The sequence below is a fragment of the Elephas maximus genome, chromosome 17, assembly GCF_024166365.1.
Source record: "Elephas maximus indicus isolate mEleMax1 chromosome 17, mEleMax1 primary haplotype, whole genome shotgun sequence".
NCBI classification, from domain to species: domain Eukaryota; kingdom Metazoa; phylum Chordata; class Mammalia; order Proboscidea; family Elephantidae; genus Elephas; species Elephas maximus.
In genome coordinates this window covers 10,102,860-10,119,779 of record NC_064835.1, presented here as the reverse complement: position 1 = coordinate 10,119,779, position 16,920 = coordinate 10,102,860, and the positions used below count along the sequence as shown (strand labels likewise).

The 16,920-nt window shown below is 47.7% G+C and overlaps 1 protein-coding gene across 2 annotated transcripts in view; it reads left to right on the top strand.

The window, feature by feature from the left end:
• DSCAML1 (DS cell adhesion molecule like 1) overlaps nt 1-16,920 on the top strand; it is a 422,409-nt gene that overhangs the window by 26,685 nt on the left and 378,804 nt on the right. For both annotated transcript variants that reach the window (XM_049856636.1, XM_049856637.1), the window contains exon 3: nt 868-1,014. In XM_049856636.1, the coding sequence (XP_049712593.1) occupies nt 868-1,014 (147 nt within the window). The remainder of the gene's footprint in view (nt 1-867; nt 1,015-16,920) is intronic.

The following is a 16,920-nucleotide window of genomic DNA, read 5'->3' as shown; positions in this document are numbered from 1 at the left end:
TTCTTCCCTCTGTACTATTGGTTCTTGATCATATGCTACCTCCTGAAATGACTGAATATCAACTGATTTTTTTTTTTTTTTGGTACAATGACTCTGTATATTCCTTATGTTTTTTGATGCATCCTGCATTGTTCAATATTTTGCCCACAGAATCCTTCGATATTTTAACTTGAGGCTTGAATTTTTTTTTTTTTTTCAGTTCTTTCAGCTTGAGAAATGCCTAGAGCATGCTTCCCTTTTGGTTTTCTAACTCCAGGTCTTTGCACATTTCATTATAATACTTCGTCTTCTCAAGCCGTCCTTTGAAATCTTCTGTTCAGCTCTTTTACTTCATCATTTCTTCCTTTCACTTTAGCTGTGCTTCGTTCAAGAGCACTTTTCAAAGACTCTTCTGACATCTATTTTGATCTTTTCTTTCTTTCCAGTCTTTTTAATGACCTTTGTTTTCTTCATGTACAATGTCCTTGATGTCATCCCACAACTTGCCTGGTCTTCTGTCATTCGCATCCAATGTGTCAAATCTGTTCTTGAGATGGTCTCTAAATTCTGGTGTAATATAGTTCACGAGTACTCACAGATATTGGAAAGATGAACTTGGATTCATGGTCTTGGAGAGGGAGTTTGGATATTTCTGAGGAGGACCAGGTTGCCCAGTGGAGTAGGGAGGAGGTTGATAAAGGATGTGGCTCAGGCAGGAATGAGATCATGGCAGGAGTTTTGGGCCAGGTGAGCAGGACGTGTGAGGGGAAAGGTGATGGAGGGTGAGGCCTGGGGGTGCTGAGGTAGCTAAGCTGCCTCTCTTCCTTTCTTGCTCCCCCACATTCCAGAGCAACCCTGTGACACTTGCTGCCCCCATTCTCTGTTCAGTTTTCAGGGAACCCTACACCGTTCGGGTGGAGGATCAAAGGTCAGTGCGTGGAAACGTGGCCGTCTTCAAGTGCCTCATCCCCTCTTCAGTACAGGAATATGTTAGCGTTGTGTCCTGGGAAAAAGACACAGTCTCCATCATCCCAGGTAAGAGAGACATGAGGAGCCACCACAGACGGGGGTGTTTAGAGAATAAAGTAAAGGTGCTTGAGCTGGTCATTGAGCTATACAAGCTCTTGAGGTTGATTCTGGTGAATGATTATTATTGGCCTGGTGACACTTCAGCAAAAAATCTCGACCTGGTGCATCTCTCTGTAGGGTGGGGAAGACCCACGTGTCAGTGTCCTGTGCTGGGTTTGTGAAGGTTCCATTGACATGGAGAGGGGGGCCTACTCCTCCAAAGGAGCAGGGCCATTGTCCTTCCTGACCACCAGGATTTGGCTTGACCTTGCCCTTCGGGACGGGAGACAAGGCTGGAAGCACTTGATCTGTGAAGGATGGTGAGGAGAGGAGGGCTTAGGAAGCCAGTTTGTGGCCTGTGTTCCTGATCAGTATGATCCAACATTGAATGACCAGAGCAGTGAACACTACTAGACTCTTGCAGGGCCAGGCTTGAAAAAGCATGCTGAATGGGACTGGTTTTCTTGGTTTTGTTTTTTTCCATGAACTGGCTAAAGATGTCATCAGAATTCTAGCCAGACTTTCTCTGTGGCTGATGTTGGGAGAATGGGTTAATATCTTGTTGTAGGTTCTCCTCGGTAGAGCTGCTGGTATTATTACTGGGAAGCCCTGTGCATAGGAGTGCTTCGGTGGGAACCAGGTCTGGAATCCAAGAGAGAGGGCCTCAAGTCCTCAAAATACCTCTGGACCTCAATTTATATAATTGTGGGTTTTCCCCATGACTCCAGCATCTTTCCCATCATCCCAGAATGCTGTTTGCTTTTTCTTTCTTTCTTTAGCAAGGACCATTGTTTTCCTCTCTGTAAAGTGGAGGAACTTGACTGGATGCTTTCTGAGAGCATTAATGTCCCATAGTGGGTCATACGAAATGATTTGGTTCCTCAAGGTTTGCAGGTTAGTTGGGGAAGAAAAGACTTCTAAGCACAGACACTTTAAAGCAGGGGTTCGTGATCCTGTTATGCATTAGAATCCCTGGGGAGCTTTTTAAAAAACACCAATGCTTGGGCCAACCCCAAATCAATTGAACCAGAATCTCATCAGCATTTGTTAAAGCTACCTGCGTGATTCCAGTGTATAGCCAGGGTGAGAATCACTGCTTAGGTTTATTTGCAGCTAACGTGGCAGGGTCCTTTTCTTGAGACCTCAATTTGTATTTCGCTCCCAGTACTTTTTCCTTCTCTCAGTTCTAAGCAGGTGGGCAGTCCATTATATCTCCTGGCCTGCGAGCTTTTAGCGGGGCAGGAATCAGACAGCTGTTCCTCCTATCCTTTGTAAAAGCATAAACCGACATGAACGGTTATGGTGGGTGTTCTGGCTGAGGAGGAGAGCTTCTGAGGGCAAGGAGTGACAACAGGAAATGAAAGATGCTGAGAGATGGGGATGGAACTGGAGGCTGCTCAGTGGATGGTGCTGGAGGAAGGGGCAGGACCCACAGGGACAGCCGTGTGGGGCACTGTGGTGGGTGGGGGGATGGTGGTCTAGGACTAAGGCCATAGTTCTTATGTCCAAGTAAGGCATGAAGGTGCTCAGCCCAAGACCCAAGAGGATCATGCAGGCAGGGACTCTGGGCTGGTGAGGACCAGAGGAACCCTGGACCTTGGCACATCTACAGTAAGTCCCAGTCATGATGGAGACTGACTTTCCTCTCTGCCCAGGGGAGTCTGATTTAAATTGATTTAAAGAACGTAAAGGAATGGGGTATTTCTTATGCACATAAGCTTATTATAGACTCAGATTTACACCTATTAAAAAAATAATAATATTAAAATGCATTGAGTGCTTACTATATGCCAGGTGCTGGGCTAAGAGACTTTCATACATGATCTCATTTTATTCTCACAAGAAGTCCATAAGTGTATTTTTTCCCTTCCATTTTACAGAAGAAGAAACTGTGGCTCAAAGAAGTAAAGTAACTTGTTCTGGGTTCCACATTTATTAAGCAGAATGTCCGGGCTTGAACCCAGGTCTGATTTTTTCAAACTGTGACTTAACCAGAACACAGAACTTCCTCCTCACCCTGATCCAAGTGTATCCAATAAAGCGTTGCCCTGGGTGCACTGCAACCAGGGCGCTTATCCTTCTAAACCAAAAATAAAAACAACAACAACAACAAAAAAAACCCTCTGCTGCCATGGAGTCAATTCTGACTCATAGGGGAAAAGTCAATGTTGATTTTTAGGGAAGGCTTTGTGGAAGCTGTGGACCAGTATAAGTAATTAAGAGAGTAGCATCTAGAGCCAGGCTGCCTGGCCTTTAAACTCATTCCACCATTAACTAACTGGGTAAATCATTTATCCCCTCTGCACCTCAGTTTTCCCAACTGTAAAAAGGGGAGTAATGGTACTACCTACCTCCTAGGGTTGACGTAAGGATAAAATGAGTCGATATGTGTAAAATGTTTAGTACACTGCCTGACACATACTGAGGACCACCCCCAGCTATGGTTATTACTACCAGGGGAAAGAGAAAGTTCTCGTACTGTTTCCCGTTGTAGTACATTTCCACCATCTGACACAGTCTGTGTCCCCCACTAGATTCAATCTCCCAAGGTCACGGACTGATTCATCCACTTACCTCTGGCTCCTAACACACTGCCTTGTACATTCAAGATGAATGCTCACTACATGTTCAGTGGATGGATGAACGGATGGTTGGATGAATTCTGAAGGAATATGGGGAAGAGCACGGACAAAGGCATTGAAATAAGGATGAACATGGTGGCATGGGGTAATAAGAAGACCAGATCAGACAGCACCAAGGGAGGTTAATCTGACTCCTGTGCTTCCAGCTGAAGGCAGAGAGTTCCCCCTAGGCTGCCTTGTAGTTGGTACTGCAGGGCTGCCTTTGATGTCAAGACTGGGCTGATAGCCCCATAGGGCATAATTATCAGGAAGGGGGCTTGGTGCTAATCTGCAGGGCTGTGTTAAACTTTGGTTCTATAGAACCCTTTTCTTTCCTTTAGCCTTGGTGAATTTTCCTCCCCTGTCCAGCACTCCAGCCCCATGCATAATCATTCTAGATCCTTCTACAGCTACATTTTAGATGCAAGCAGTCTTCCCAAAGCCGAGGAATCCAACTAACACACTCCCAGAGGGGTCCATGAGAGCCAAAGGGAGTGGAGCTTTGTTCCCTCACAAGATATCCCAGGATCTGTAGTTGAGGGATCGAAACTTGGATCCACATCCTGTGTGATTTAATTTTGGAAAGTGCAGATTGCTTACTGATTTTTATAAAAACAGGATTTTCTTCCATCCACACTCACACTATGCCCAGTGTGTATGAGGTGTGAGTGTGGGGGTGTGTGTGTGGGTGTGGGTGTGTGGGTGTGGGTGTGTGTGGGTGTGTGTGGGTGTGGGTGTGGGGGTGTGGGTGTGGGTGTGGGTGTGGGTGTGTGTGTATGTGGGAGGCGGGATGGCAGTTTTTCACCATAGGGGGAGATTTAATGATTAGATTACCCCGAGGCTGAGGAAGGACCAAGGTGCCAGGGTTACTTTCCTCTGGCGCTTCAAGCTAGGCTTCTGGAGCCGGGACAACTATGCTCACTTGGATCTCTGGATCAGCGGGGCTGGGCTCAGGTTCTCCACAAACCACAGGGCCAGAAGGAGCAGGTGCTAGAAAGCAGACAGACTATGGGGAGGCCCATGTGGGCCAACCTGAGCCCCAGGAAGCAGCCCCGTGGAGAGAGCAGGTACCCTGAGAGTAGGGGCCCAGTGGGGTGGGTACAAACCCCTAAGAATGCAGAGCTGGCCCTTCAGTGCCTCTTTCTGAGAGAATTTGGGAAGAATTAAAGGCTCGGGCCTGAGCAAGCTCCGTGGGTTGGGTATTTGCACAGAGGCCAGCCTCTGGCCGTCCACGGTTGGGGAGGGCAGGCCAGCCTCCCGGAGCTGGTGAATGCAGCACTAGCCAGCTTTTCAGCTGTGCTTTTCCCAGGGTGGGGAGAGGCTGGTGAGCCTACCCCACACCTACCCACCCCAGCTGGTTGGCTTCCTTCAGTCCAGCCATTTGAAGATGTGGTAAAAGCACAGTGCCTCTCACCATGGCCTGGCCGACTCCCACTTACTTCTCTTCCAAGGGACTTGGTCTTGAAGTGAGCTGGCTCTCCAGAGTGGGTGGAGTGTGGTAAGAGGGCAAAGGGCTGTGCACAAACATAAATTAAAATTAAGGCCTCTGTGAAGCTGAGATGTGGCTTAATTTCCCATCTGCACGATCACCATTACAATGCATGTTATTGGATATAAAGATAAATCCAGCCCTGTTCCTAATAGCTTTTAATTTCCACCAGACCCGATTATATCGATGTGGGCTCCTCGCGGGAGTTTCCCAGCATGCTCTGTACCAGCATCCTCACTGGCTGTCTTGGCCCCAGCGGGGAGTTTTGGACACTGTTCAGATGCAGGCCAGATGTATCTGCTGGGGCTCTGGAAGACGAGCCCAGATCAGATTCCACGTCCATGCGGCTGGGGCTTTTGAAGGCTGGGTCGTCACTATGCCTTGGCTGGGCTGGGAGTGCAGCCAGACGATGTGGCTGTTGTGGAGGGGAGAAGCAGGGGCCAGGAAGGATCTGGCTAGAGGGGTCCTTTCTGAAAAGGCGCCCTCACTGCAAGTATTCCAGTCCACCTTTGTCCAAGGTGAGGGTCAAGTAAAACCACCACTCTTTCTCCACCTCCCCTGAATAATTGTCCCCAGAGCACCAGCTTTCCGAGTTTTCCATGGATTTTCATACCACTTTGCATGTTCTCACGCCCTCTTCCAGGGGCAGATTATCCAACAGAAAAGGTAAGCACAGTGCTTACCTTGCTTTCCAGCTCATCTGTAGTGAACAATTTCACATTTTTTCACCACATCAAAGATTCTGCTTCTAGGTATGTCTGGCATCTGTCTCTCTCCCAACCCCACAGTGCCTTCCTACAGAATCAAAGCCTCTTGAAATTTATGATCCCTGACAGGGATGGATTACCCAATAAGCAAGGTAAGCACGGACTTAGTTGTGCTTACTTACTTACTTCGCGATGTGGTGAAACTCATGTAAAATTGTTCACTATAGATTAGTATGTAAACAAAAGTAAGCCCGTGCTTACCTTGCTTACTGGGTAACCCATCCCTGTTCTCTCCTCTCTCTGGTCTGTCCCCTCCTAGTGACACCCTACACGTCCTTTGTCCTTTCCTTTCTTTCACACATGTCCCCTTCCTTGAGACCTTCCCCAGCCTTCTGGGCAGGGATTCTTGCTGCTCTGACTCCATTCCTGCAGCACTTCCCTCATTTTGTCTTACGTGATAGGCCACGATTTCTACCTGTCTGCTGCAGGGGGGGGTGCGGCCATACCTTTTTCATCATTTTATCCCCAGGGCCAGCACAGCACCTGCCACAGAGTAATAATAATAACAAGATTAATGATGATCCTGTCATGGATTGAGACCTGTTTTGTGTTAGGCACTTTACACATGTTATCTCTAATCCTCACCACAACCCTTTAAGAGAGTTTTTTGTTTTGCTGTCCCCCCCGCCCCAATTTCATAGACAACAACATTGAAAACCCGTTGCTGTTGAGTCGATTCTGGCTCATAGCGACCCTATAGGACAGAGTAGAACTGCTCCATAGGGTTTCCAAGGAGTGGCTGGTGGATTCGAACTGCCAGCCTTTCGGTTAGCAGCTGTAGCTCTTAACAGCTACTCCACCAGGGTTTCCTGAGGACATTGAGGCTCAGAGAAATAAAGCAGCTTACCCAAGGCCACACAGCTAATAAGGTACGTGGCCTGAGTTTGAACTGGGGTCCTTCATTTTCCTCTGCTTCCTGCTGCTTTTTCTAGAACAGGCTCCTCTTAAGGAATCAACTGTCTCCTGTACTTGCCTGGGAACAGAAACACATCACCAGCCCTGTGCCGACCTCTGGCTGTGTGCGCAGTGACCAGAGGCTTTACCTTTCTGAAGGGCGACAGATTTCCGGCTTCAAGATCAGTGAGCTAAACAACCAGTCTAACAGGAAGGCTTTATTGAGCACTAGCTCAGTGTTTGGCCCAGTGAGAGACACACAGACGGCCATGACTTCCAGGAATTTAGGATTCAGCTCACGTTGTAAGCTGTGATGGACAGGGATGGATAATCTCAAAACAACAAACAAGCAAATGTAATCTTGGTTTGGCTTTGGAATGCGGATTAAATTTATTAATTACATTTTGCTCTGGCTGAAACTAAGCTTATCTCGTAGACTTTGAGTCTACACTGACTTGGATGGGGAGTGGGCACAGAAGAGAAGAGGGGGTGCCTGGCAACCAGTTTGGCTCACGGACAGGCCAGGTGAGGACAGAATCACCAGAGCTAGAAGGGGCCCTGCAGTTTTGTAGTCCAGCTTCCTCAGGTTCTCATAAAGAAACCCAGTCTCTCCTTCTTTCCTTTTCCTGATCATTTGCAGGGCGTGGGGTGGATGACCCAAAAGCAAGGCAAGCACAGGCTTACTTGTACATACTTATTCATCTGTAGTGAACTATTTCACATGGGTTTCACGTAAAAACATGTGAAATTGTTCACTACAGATGAGTAAGTACATACAAGTAAACCCATGCTTACGTTGCTTACTGGGTCATCTACCCCTGTCAGGGACTATAACTTTAAAAAGAGGCTTTCGTTCTGTAGGAAGGCGCTATGGGGTTGAGAGGGAGGCAGATGCCAGCCACACCTAGAAGTAGAATCTTTGATGTGGAGAAAAAATGTGAAATTGTTCAGTACAGATGATCTGGTGAGCAAGGTAAATACCATGCTTACCTTGCCTGTTGGATAATCCACCCCTGCTCAGCACACATTATTTTAATGACTTCTGGGGCACTTTTCTTTTACTACCAGGTTTCTCCTCTTCCTTATCTAAAACCTACCCATGTTTCCAAGTCTGGTTCCAATATCATTTCTTCCATGAGGCCCTTCCCCCTTTCTGCTAAGAATGGGTTTAGAAATCACCCAGTTTAACCTCCTTCTGTTTTAGGTGATGTCAAGTCAGTTTTTTATGTACAGTGAACCTGTGTGACAGAGTAGAGCTGCCCATAGGGTTTTCTAGGCTGGAATCTTTATGGAAGCAGGTTGCCAGGTCTTTCTTCTGTGGAGCCACTGGGCGGGTTCAAACCGTCAACCTTTTGGTTAGCAGCCGATTGCTTAACCGTTGTGCCACCAGGGCTCCTTACCCTCCTTCTAGGGGTCCCTTTTCTGAACTCCCCCAGAGCCAGAACTTTGTCAGTTTCCTCTGTCAAGATTCTAATCATGTTTTGTCCTGTAAGTTTATTTTAGTGTCTTATCCTCACTATGAAAATGTATTATCATCTAGGGCAGGATCTGTGTTTTATTCAGTTCCTTCTCCTTCCCAATGCTCGCAGAAGATGATTGGCAGTGATGACACTCCCTCCCCTATGGGACTGTCACGTAGAAGGGAGGAAGGGGGCTGACTTGACTAAGCTAGGTACTAACACAGCAGAGATCAGATCCACAGCTGCCTGGGCCTAGTTTGCTCAAAGTGTCCAAGCCCTGGTTCAATAGTAACTATTGTCTCCATAAAACTTCACAGTTTATATGATCTCATTTACTCTTCACCATAACCCCCATTACCTTCGCCATTTTGCAGACGAGGGAACAGGTGCAGTGAGGCTCAGGGATTTGCACGGTGAAAAGAGAAGTAAAAAGGCAGAAAACCCACGTGTTATGACATGCGTGTGTGCAGGGCACTGTGGCAGGTACCTGCACGCCATCTCATTGCATTCTCCCTGTAACCCCGTGGTGTAGGCTTGGTATCCCTACTTTTAGGTATAAATGAAACGAGATTCAGAGACTCCAAGCAATTCGCTCCAGGTCACACAGCTTATAAGTGGCAGGGCCTGGGCTTGGACCCACAGCTTTAACCAACAATGCCTGAGCTGTTTCCATTCTAACACACGTTAGTGACTCCAGGCTAAGGACTGTCCCGGGGATCACAACAATGGCAATTTCCCTTACCATGACAGTTGTAGAGAGGAAAAGCAGCTGGCCCTTAATTTGTTGTTGTTTGCTTGGTGGAGAAGGGGACACCCTACTCAAACGGCCTTGTTTTCTTCCTCAGGATGCTGAGTGAAAACCCTGCCCACTAAAGCTGTTAAAAACACTTTGCAGGTTAGAGATTACAAAGAAGCACTAAGAAGAAGCAAAGGATACTAGTGTTCATCGCAGCTCTGTTCACATAGCCAAAAGGTGGAAACAACCCGCGTGCTCGTCAACAGATGAATGGATGAACGAATTGTACCATACACACGGGATGGAATATTATTCAGCCATAAAGAGAAATGAAGTTGTGATACATGCCACGACATGCATGAACCTTGAAAACATTATGCTGACTGAAAAAAGCCAGACACTAAAGGACAAATATAGTAGGATCCCACTTATAAGAAATATCTAGAATAGGCAAATGCATAGAAACAAAAGTAATGAGTCGTTCCCAGGGGCTGTGGGGAGTTTTTACTAGGGGAAAAAAAGGAGGTGCAAAGGACTTCCCTCCCTAGTCAGGTGGCCTGAGATGCAGTGATAATCATAGTGGTAACGTGGTTGTTAGTCGCTGCTGAGGTGGCTCCAGCTCGTGGTGACGTTGTGTGTAACAGATGAAACATTGCCCGGTCCTGCGCCGTCTGCATGATCGTTGGTGTGTCTGAGTCCATCGTTGCGGCTATTGTGTGATGCTTTCTAACCTTGGAAGCTCATCTTTCAGCATTCTGTCGAACAATATTCTTTTGTAATCCATAGGGTTTTCACTGACTAATTTTTAGAAGTAGGTCACTAGGTCTTTCTTCCTAGTCTGTCCAAGTCTGGAAGTTTCACTGAAACTTGTCCACCATGGGTGACCCTGCTGCTGTTTGAAATACTGGTAGCATAGTTTTCAGCTTCATAGCAACATGCAGCCACCACAGTACAAAAAACGGACAGAAGGGTAGTGATCAGTGATAATAACGGTTACTGATAATATAAGTTATCATTACTGAGCACTTTTGTGATAAGTGCTTTTCATTTCATTTCATCTGCACAAGGGTTGTTATTATCTCCACTTTGCAGATGAGGAGCCCAAGGCCACACAGTGAGGATGTGGTGGGGCAGGATCTGAACCCAGGGCAGTTTGACTTCAGCTCTTAACAATGACTTGGGCCACTTCTCACACTGTGCTCTGCTGCTCCCCTCAGTTACAAAGCCCTTTCACGGGCAACAGCGTATTGAATCCTCCCAACCAACTTCTGATGTAACAGACAGGGAAACCAAGGCTTGAGGGACCTGCCCAAGCTCATGCAGCCAGAGCGGGGTGCCCCAGAACTCTGGTCTCGATGGCTGCACCGCAGGAGCTCTTGAGGCCTGATCTGGAGTGCATGCCCGCAGCTTGCCGGAACCCCTTCCAGCATCCCGGCAGGTGGCCGCTCTGCGGTTGCTCTGCAGTTGGTTGCTTCCAGAGCCGTCAGCTGCAGCTCCTCAGTCAAGCAGAAATGTCTCATGTTCACCAGGTGCCTCTGGCGGTGTGTGCATGTGTCGTGTTTTGCTTTTCCATTTAGTTCATGGCAGGCACTGCATTTCCAGAGCACCTACTGGGTGAATTTCAGCAGATTTCAGACAATTACAGGCAGACACTCTGCCTTGGGACCCTGCAGCGGTGGTGGACATGGAGCAAGCAGCACTGTTTGGTTAAGTTGGCACCTCCGTAAGTTACCCTGGAATCAGAGTGGAATTCTTTATAGAAGGTTATCCTACACATAAATCATCATTAGGCTACCTCATTTTTGTTTAATGCCTACCTAACTGTGCTGTCGTCTAAAAATGTGTGTTTAGTGAAGTCAAGGGTTGCAGGGAAATTATACGGTTTTCAAAAACCCATTTGCTTTGCTAGTGTTCACATCGGAATCAATCTTGCCTTTAGTTCTCAATCTCATTGCAAACATGCAGTCCTGCTCGACGAATTCTGGCATTTAATGTAGGGTAGCATTTATTCAGGAGAAGCTAGCGGTGCTTACAGAATGGTGGAGCTATGTATAGATGGCACTTCCTGCCAAGCCTGTGATTCTGAACTCTGTGGTGTGTCAACGAGACTTTGCTGCCAGACCCAGAGCCACGTGGGGACGTTGCTGTGGCTTAGAGCAGAGGCCTGCGCCGGGTGGCAGCAGGCCAGGCGGCCTGCATTCGTAATGCCACAAGCCTCATTGTGTGCCAGCACATAGTAGGCACTCAGGCGATATTTGTTGAATGCCTGGGGTAAGGTTTAACCTGGAGGGACAACCAGCCCATTGGACTAGATTGCAAATGGCAGGAATTAAAAGAAGGGAAAGGCGTTGGTTATACCTGCTTCCATGGCTGTTAAAGTCATCGTTTGCTCCTGTTACGCCTCAGATAATCAGGGCTATCTTGAAGTCTCTTTTACGATAGAGTGAAGCTGTAGCAACACTGAAACGGCATGGACTCTGGCCTCAGAGAGACATGGGTTCAAATCCTGACCCTGCTACTTACTTGCCATATGACCTTGGGCAAGTCCATTAACCTCTCTGAGCTTCACTTCCCTCAGTTGTGAGGCTTAGAAATTACATATTTTTTCTATATAGAGAGAATATATTTTCCACGTATTTTATACATATATATATATATTTTTTCTATATATAGATTTTAAATTATTTCTAGTGCTGGAAACACACACACTCAGGCTTAGTCATATTCTCCTCGAGGCCTAGAAGGCCTCTGGGAGGAGCGAGCATATAGGTGTAGGGCTGGAGGGCAAGCACTGTCATCGCGAACAGTGTCACTTGGCCTTCAGGGCTGCTGCTGAGGAGACAGAACCTCAGGGTGAGGCAGAGTCGGGGTAAGCCCTTTCATTACCCCACAAACCCCAAGCCCTAACATGCTCGCGGCTGCTGTGGTCTACCTGGCATCTTGCTGTGTGCAGAAACCTCAGGAGTTCAGACCTGGGCCTCTGTTTGATACCAAGTCTGTCTTTCACAGTGGAATGCCAGGCCAGTTGTAACCACAGAACAACGCTTCTGCTTTCCAGTGTGGTGGGCGGGAGGGGCCCTGTGGCTTGACAAAAGCCTCTGAGTTGGAAATGTTTTCCTCTCACGCCTAGGGACTCCTCCCCTCCACTTCAGGTCAGAGCAATGTGGGCCTCAAAACACATCTGAATCTCCATGTCTTTAAAAAAAAAAAAACAGTTGTCAGCAAGCCAATCCTGCCTCATAGCAACCCCATAGGACAAAGTAGAACTGCCCCATAGCATTTCCGAGGAGCTGCTGGTGGATTCGTACTGTCAACCTTTTGGTTAGCAGCCAACCTTTTAACCACTGTGCCACCAGAACTCCTTCATGTCTTTAGGGTCAGGGAATTTGCCAGAATCCTGACGAGTCTGCTGAGAAGTGAGGGAAGTATATGAAAGGGAGTGGCAGTGGGGGTGGGGCAGAGTCTGGGGCTCTGAGCTCAGTTTCTGCTTGGACACTGGTGCCAGCCAGGATGTCAGATGAGCTTCGTCCCATGTTGTGGTATGGTGGGCTCTCTGAGCCTTTGTGAATAAGAGAAGGTACTACATGTGTCTGGGGTCGCTCTTCACTGTCCCCAGAGTGCAACACGGAAAGGGAAAGAGCTTCAATGGCTTTGTGTCCAGAATGTTTCAGAACCTGCCATTACCAACACAGTTTTGCAAAGGCTGCTGGAATGCAATGGTACCCTTTCAGGGCCTGAGCCCAGGAAGGGGCATAAACTCTAATTTACTGGCTCCATGAGCTGTAGCTGTGCAATGGCATGTCTTACGTTGGTTTCATCCTCTAAACTGCTGTGTTGACATTCTAGGCAACAGTCAGTTGATTGAATTTTTAGTTCATCATTTAATTTAACAAATGTTTGTTGAGTACTTCCTGTGTACAAGATGCTGTGTTATGTAGACAGAGATTCCCAAGGGTCTTTGCTTGAGGATCTCAAGGGATTTGGAGAAATTCCTCTTCCCACACACCAAAGAAACTCATTTTAACTAAAATATATGTGTGTATGTGTATAAATAATATGTGTGATGTAATTTGTACATATTGGATATGCACATGTATGTATTCACCACCCGCCCCCACACACACACATTCATGCTTTTGCCTACTGAAAAGGAAGAGATTACCTGTGTGGACCCCCAGAAGCTCCCAGAGCAGAGAGCTGAAACAGACACCTGTCTATGTGAAAGGGGATCACTGTGGGAGTGTCTAGCTCAGGAGTGTGTCTGAATGAGCTAGGGCCTTTAGTGTTCAAATATTGGCCATTTCTCATGAACAAAGAGGACAATTGCCTTCCCCTGGGCAAGAGCAAGGGTGTGCTAGGTTTTAGGAATTTATGGGCAGCCTTAGATCAATCACAATTTAATAAGGCCTATCAGGTGTTACATGTCCCTGGGTGGTAAAAACAGTTAAGCACTTGCCTGCTCACTGAAAGCTTGGTGGTTTGAATCTACCCAGAGCACCTTGGAAGAAAGGCCTAGTGGTCTACTTCTGAAAAATCGGCCACTGAAAACCCTGCGGAGCACAGTTCCACTCTGGCACACATGGGGTCACCATGAGGCGGAATCATCTCTGTGGCAACCAGTTTATTAGGTGTTAGGAAGGGTGGGGGGACACTGTGCCTGTCTTCGAGAAGCTTGCTGTCTAACAGGCAAGATGAGCTTGGGATAGGATGACCACAACACAAGGCAGAGGGTGAGCAGGATGCAAGACAAGTATCACATTCTCCAGGGGAGTGGAAGCGGGGAGACACACCTTCTGTGATTAGAGAAGGCTGCATGTAAGAAGGGGCATTTCGAGTGGTCCTGGAGGAAGGATCAGTTTTGGCAGGCTGAGCTCTAGAGGAGAAAGTGTTCTAGGCCAGTCAGCGCTCAACTTTAGAATCATCTGGGGAGCTGTTACAAAACACCAATGTCCAGGCCCAGCCCCAGGACAAACAAATCAGGATCCCTGGGGAGAGGATCCAGGGATCTGTATGTCCTGCAGGCGATTCCAGTGAACGTCTAGATTGTGAGCCCCTGTCCTAAGTAAAGAAGAGCATGGGCGTAACTTCCTGGAGAGAGGAGAACAGAGGCCGCACTCCTGGGGGAAAGAGAGCCTCGGGTGGCTGAAGCTCGAGATATATCTGAGGGTGCAGTGTCATTGATGCTGCACTGAGGTGCCGTATGTAATTTAAAGGGCAGTGGAGAGCCATTGAAGGTTTTGAGTGGAGAATGGTCTGGAAGGACTTCTGCGGGTTGGTCTTCCATGAGCAAGGATGTTCCCAGGAACTTGGAGAACATTCCTGGACTCTGCCTTGTGGCAGAATTTCCCAGGAGTCATCACTTGGGGGTCCTCAGGCTGGCAGGCACCAGAGCAACCTCACCCCCACAGCCCACGCTCCCACCTCATTCCTGCCCCCTCCTCGGGCTGCTTTCCCATAACCCAGAGCTTGGCAAGGTGTGTATGGGAGCTTGTCAGAGAGCCTGTGGGAGCAAGGGCCCTGCAAGGCCACACCTGGAGTTGAGCAGCATGGGGATCTAAAGCAAACTAAACGGTCCTTCTTTTTTTATAGTATTAATGAGTTAAATTTATACTAGGCTTTGGAGTCCTGCTGGCGCAAATGATTAAGGGCTCAGGAGCTAACTAAAAGGCTGGTTGTTTGAACTCACCTAGTGGCTCTACAAGAGAAAGACCTGGAGATCTGCTTCCATAAGATTACCAAAAACCAAAACCAAACCTGTTGTCTGAAGCATCTTTCTCCTGCATTGTGTCTGTTGGGTTCAAACCACCGACCTTTCAGTTAGCAGCTGAGACCTTAACCACTGCCCCTTTCATAATGATTATAGCCTAGGAAAGCCCCTGGGGTAGTTCTACTCTGTCACATTGAGTTGGAATCGACTCGATGGCATCTAACAACCACAGTTTACAGCACACTTTCATAGATGCTACGATTTAATCCTCATAATGACTTTGTGTAGTGTGGAAACAATGATCCCCATTTATGGACGAGCAAACAGGCTCAGGGAGCTCCTGTGAATTTACTCTGCTGCCTCTGGAATTCCTCCTAGACTGTTCAGTTGGCCCCTGACTCATGGTGACCCCATGAGCGACGGGATTGGACTGTTCTGATCCATAGGGTTTTCACTGGCTGATTTTCAGGAGGAGATCGCCAGGTCTTTCTTCGTATTCTGTCATAATCGGGAAGCTCTGCTGAGACCTGTTGAGCATCATAGCAACATGCTCCCCTGACAGATGGGTGGTGGCTGTACTTGAGGTGCAGTGGCCAGGAACTAGGGAAAAGGAAAAAAACTTGTGATGGAAGAGAGGGAGCCCCACGGGCCAGCATTTATTCGGCATCTGGACTATGGCCCAGACACTATACTAGTCATTTTCAGAGATGTGATCGTCCATTTTAAAGGCAGAGTGCTTTCTCTTTCTTCTGGCTCATGGGCCAAGATGAATGGAGAAGTACCTGCCCACAGCAGTAATATCACTCCATGTCTAGTTCATGAGCTTACCTTGTCAAGGCCTTTCTGCGTTGTTTGATCTCAATTTATTCTGTGACAGGTGGTATCATCCCCATTTTCAGATAGGGAGACTGAGGCTAAGATAAATGCCTTGCCCAGGTAGAGTCAGAGTGAGAGATGAGGCCCTGCTGTGTGAGCGCATTGATGCTGCACTGGGGAGCTGTGTGGGATCTAGAGGGTCATGATAAAGCACTCACACAGCACTTACAATGTGCCAGGCACTTACAGATTGAGTGACACAAACTAAGCCTTTAGTCCTCCCGGTACTGCTGTGTTATCATCCCATTTTACAGATGAAGAAAATGAAGCACAGAGAGGTCAAGAAACTTGCCCAAGGTCACAGGGCAAGTAAGAAGTACAGTGAGATTCATTCCCAAGCCATCTGGCTCCAGAGTCTGTTGTTCGTCTCTAGGCCATGAGAAGGGACCTCCTGGTTCCTGGCTCTTCCATGGGACCAGACTGTCTGAGGAGGAGGAAGGGAAGACCATCAAAGGCAGGCCTTGGTCTGGGGGCCAGGTGTCCAGCTCTGAGGACATCCGAAGGTGTCCAGCTGTGAGACTTCATCTTAAGTCCAGGTGTTCAGCCTTCATGCCTCAGTCTGAGGGCCAGAGCTAGGCGTGAGTGTGAGGCCCCACTCTGGAGGCCAGGTGTCCTGGTGTGACCTCTTCAAGCCCCTCTCTGCCTCTGCCCTCTCTTCCTTTGGATCATTTTTCTAGTAGTCACCAGCTCCCCAGAGGGTAATAGGGGTATGGCTAGAAAAGTGGGGAGGGTAGGTTCCAGCCCTATCCCTAAGTAACTTTATGATTTCTCTCTGATTATCAGTTTCCTCATCTGTAATGAGGGGGCTTGTACAGGTGATCATTAAGATCCCTTTCAGTGCAATCCACTTTCACACATTTTCCTGGGTACCATGCACCCAGCACTGTGCTGGGTACCAGGGATATGGTGGCAGCTCTTTGCCCGTAAGGAGCATTCAGTCTGTAGGTGAGAAAGACAGATACGTTAAGAAAAGAGAGCCAATAAATTTATAGTCACATCTTCATTTCCTTTAGGACCAGTGTGACAAAAATACCACCGTGGGTGGCTTTGGAGAACAGAAATTTATCTTCTCACAGTTCTGGAGGCTAAAAGTTCAAATGAGGGTCACAGCTGTGTCGATTCCTTCTGTGGGCCTCTCTCCTAGTTTCTGGGTGCTGCTGGCCATCCTTGGAGTTCTTTTGCTGATTATTGATCTGTCTGCCTCTGTTATCACATAGCATCTCCCCCATTTGTGTCTCTGTGTCTATTCTGCTCTTTTTATAGGACACCATTCAGAAACCCTGGTGGCATAGTGATTAAGTGCTACAGCTGCTAACCAAAAAG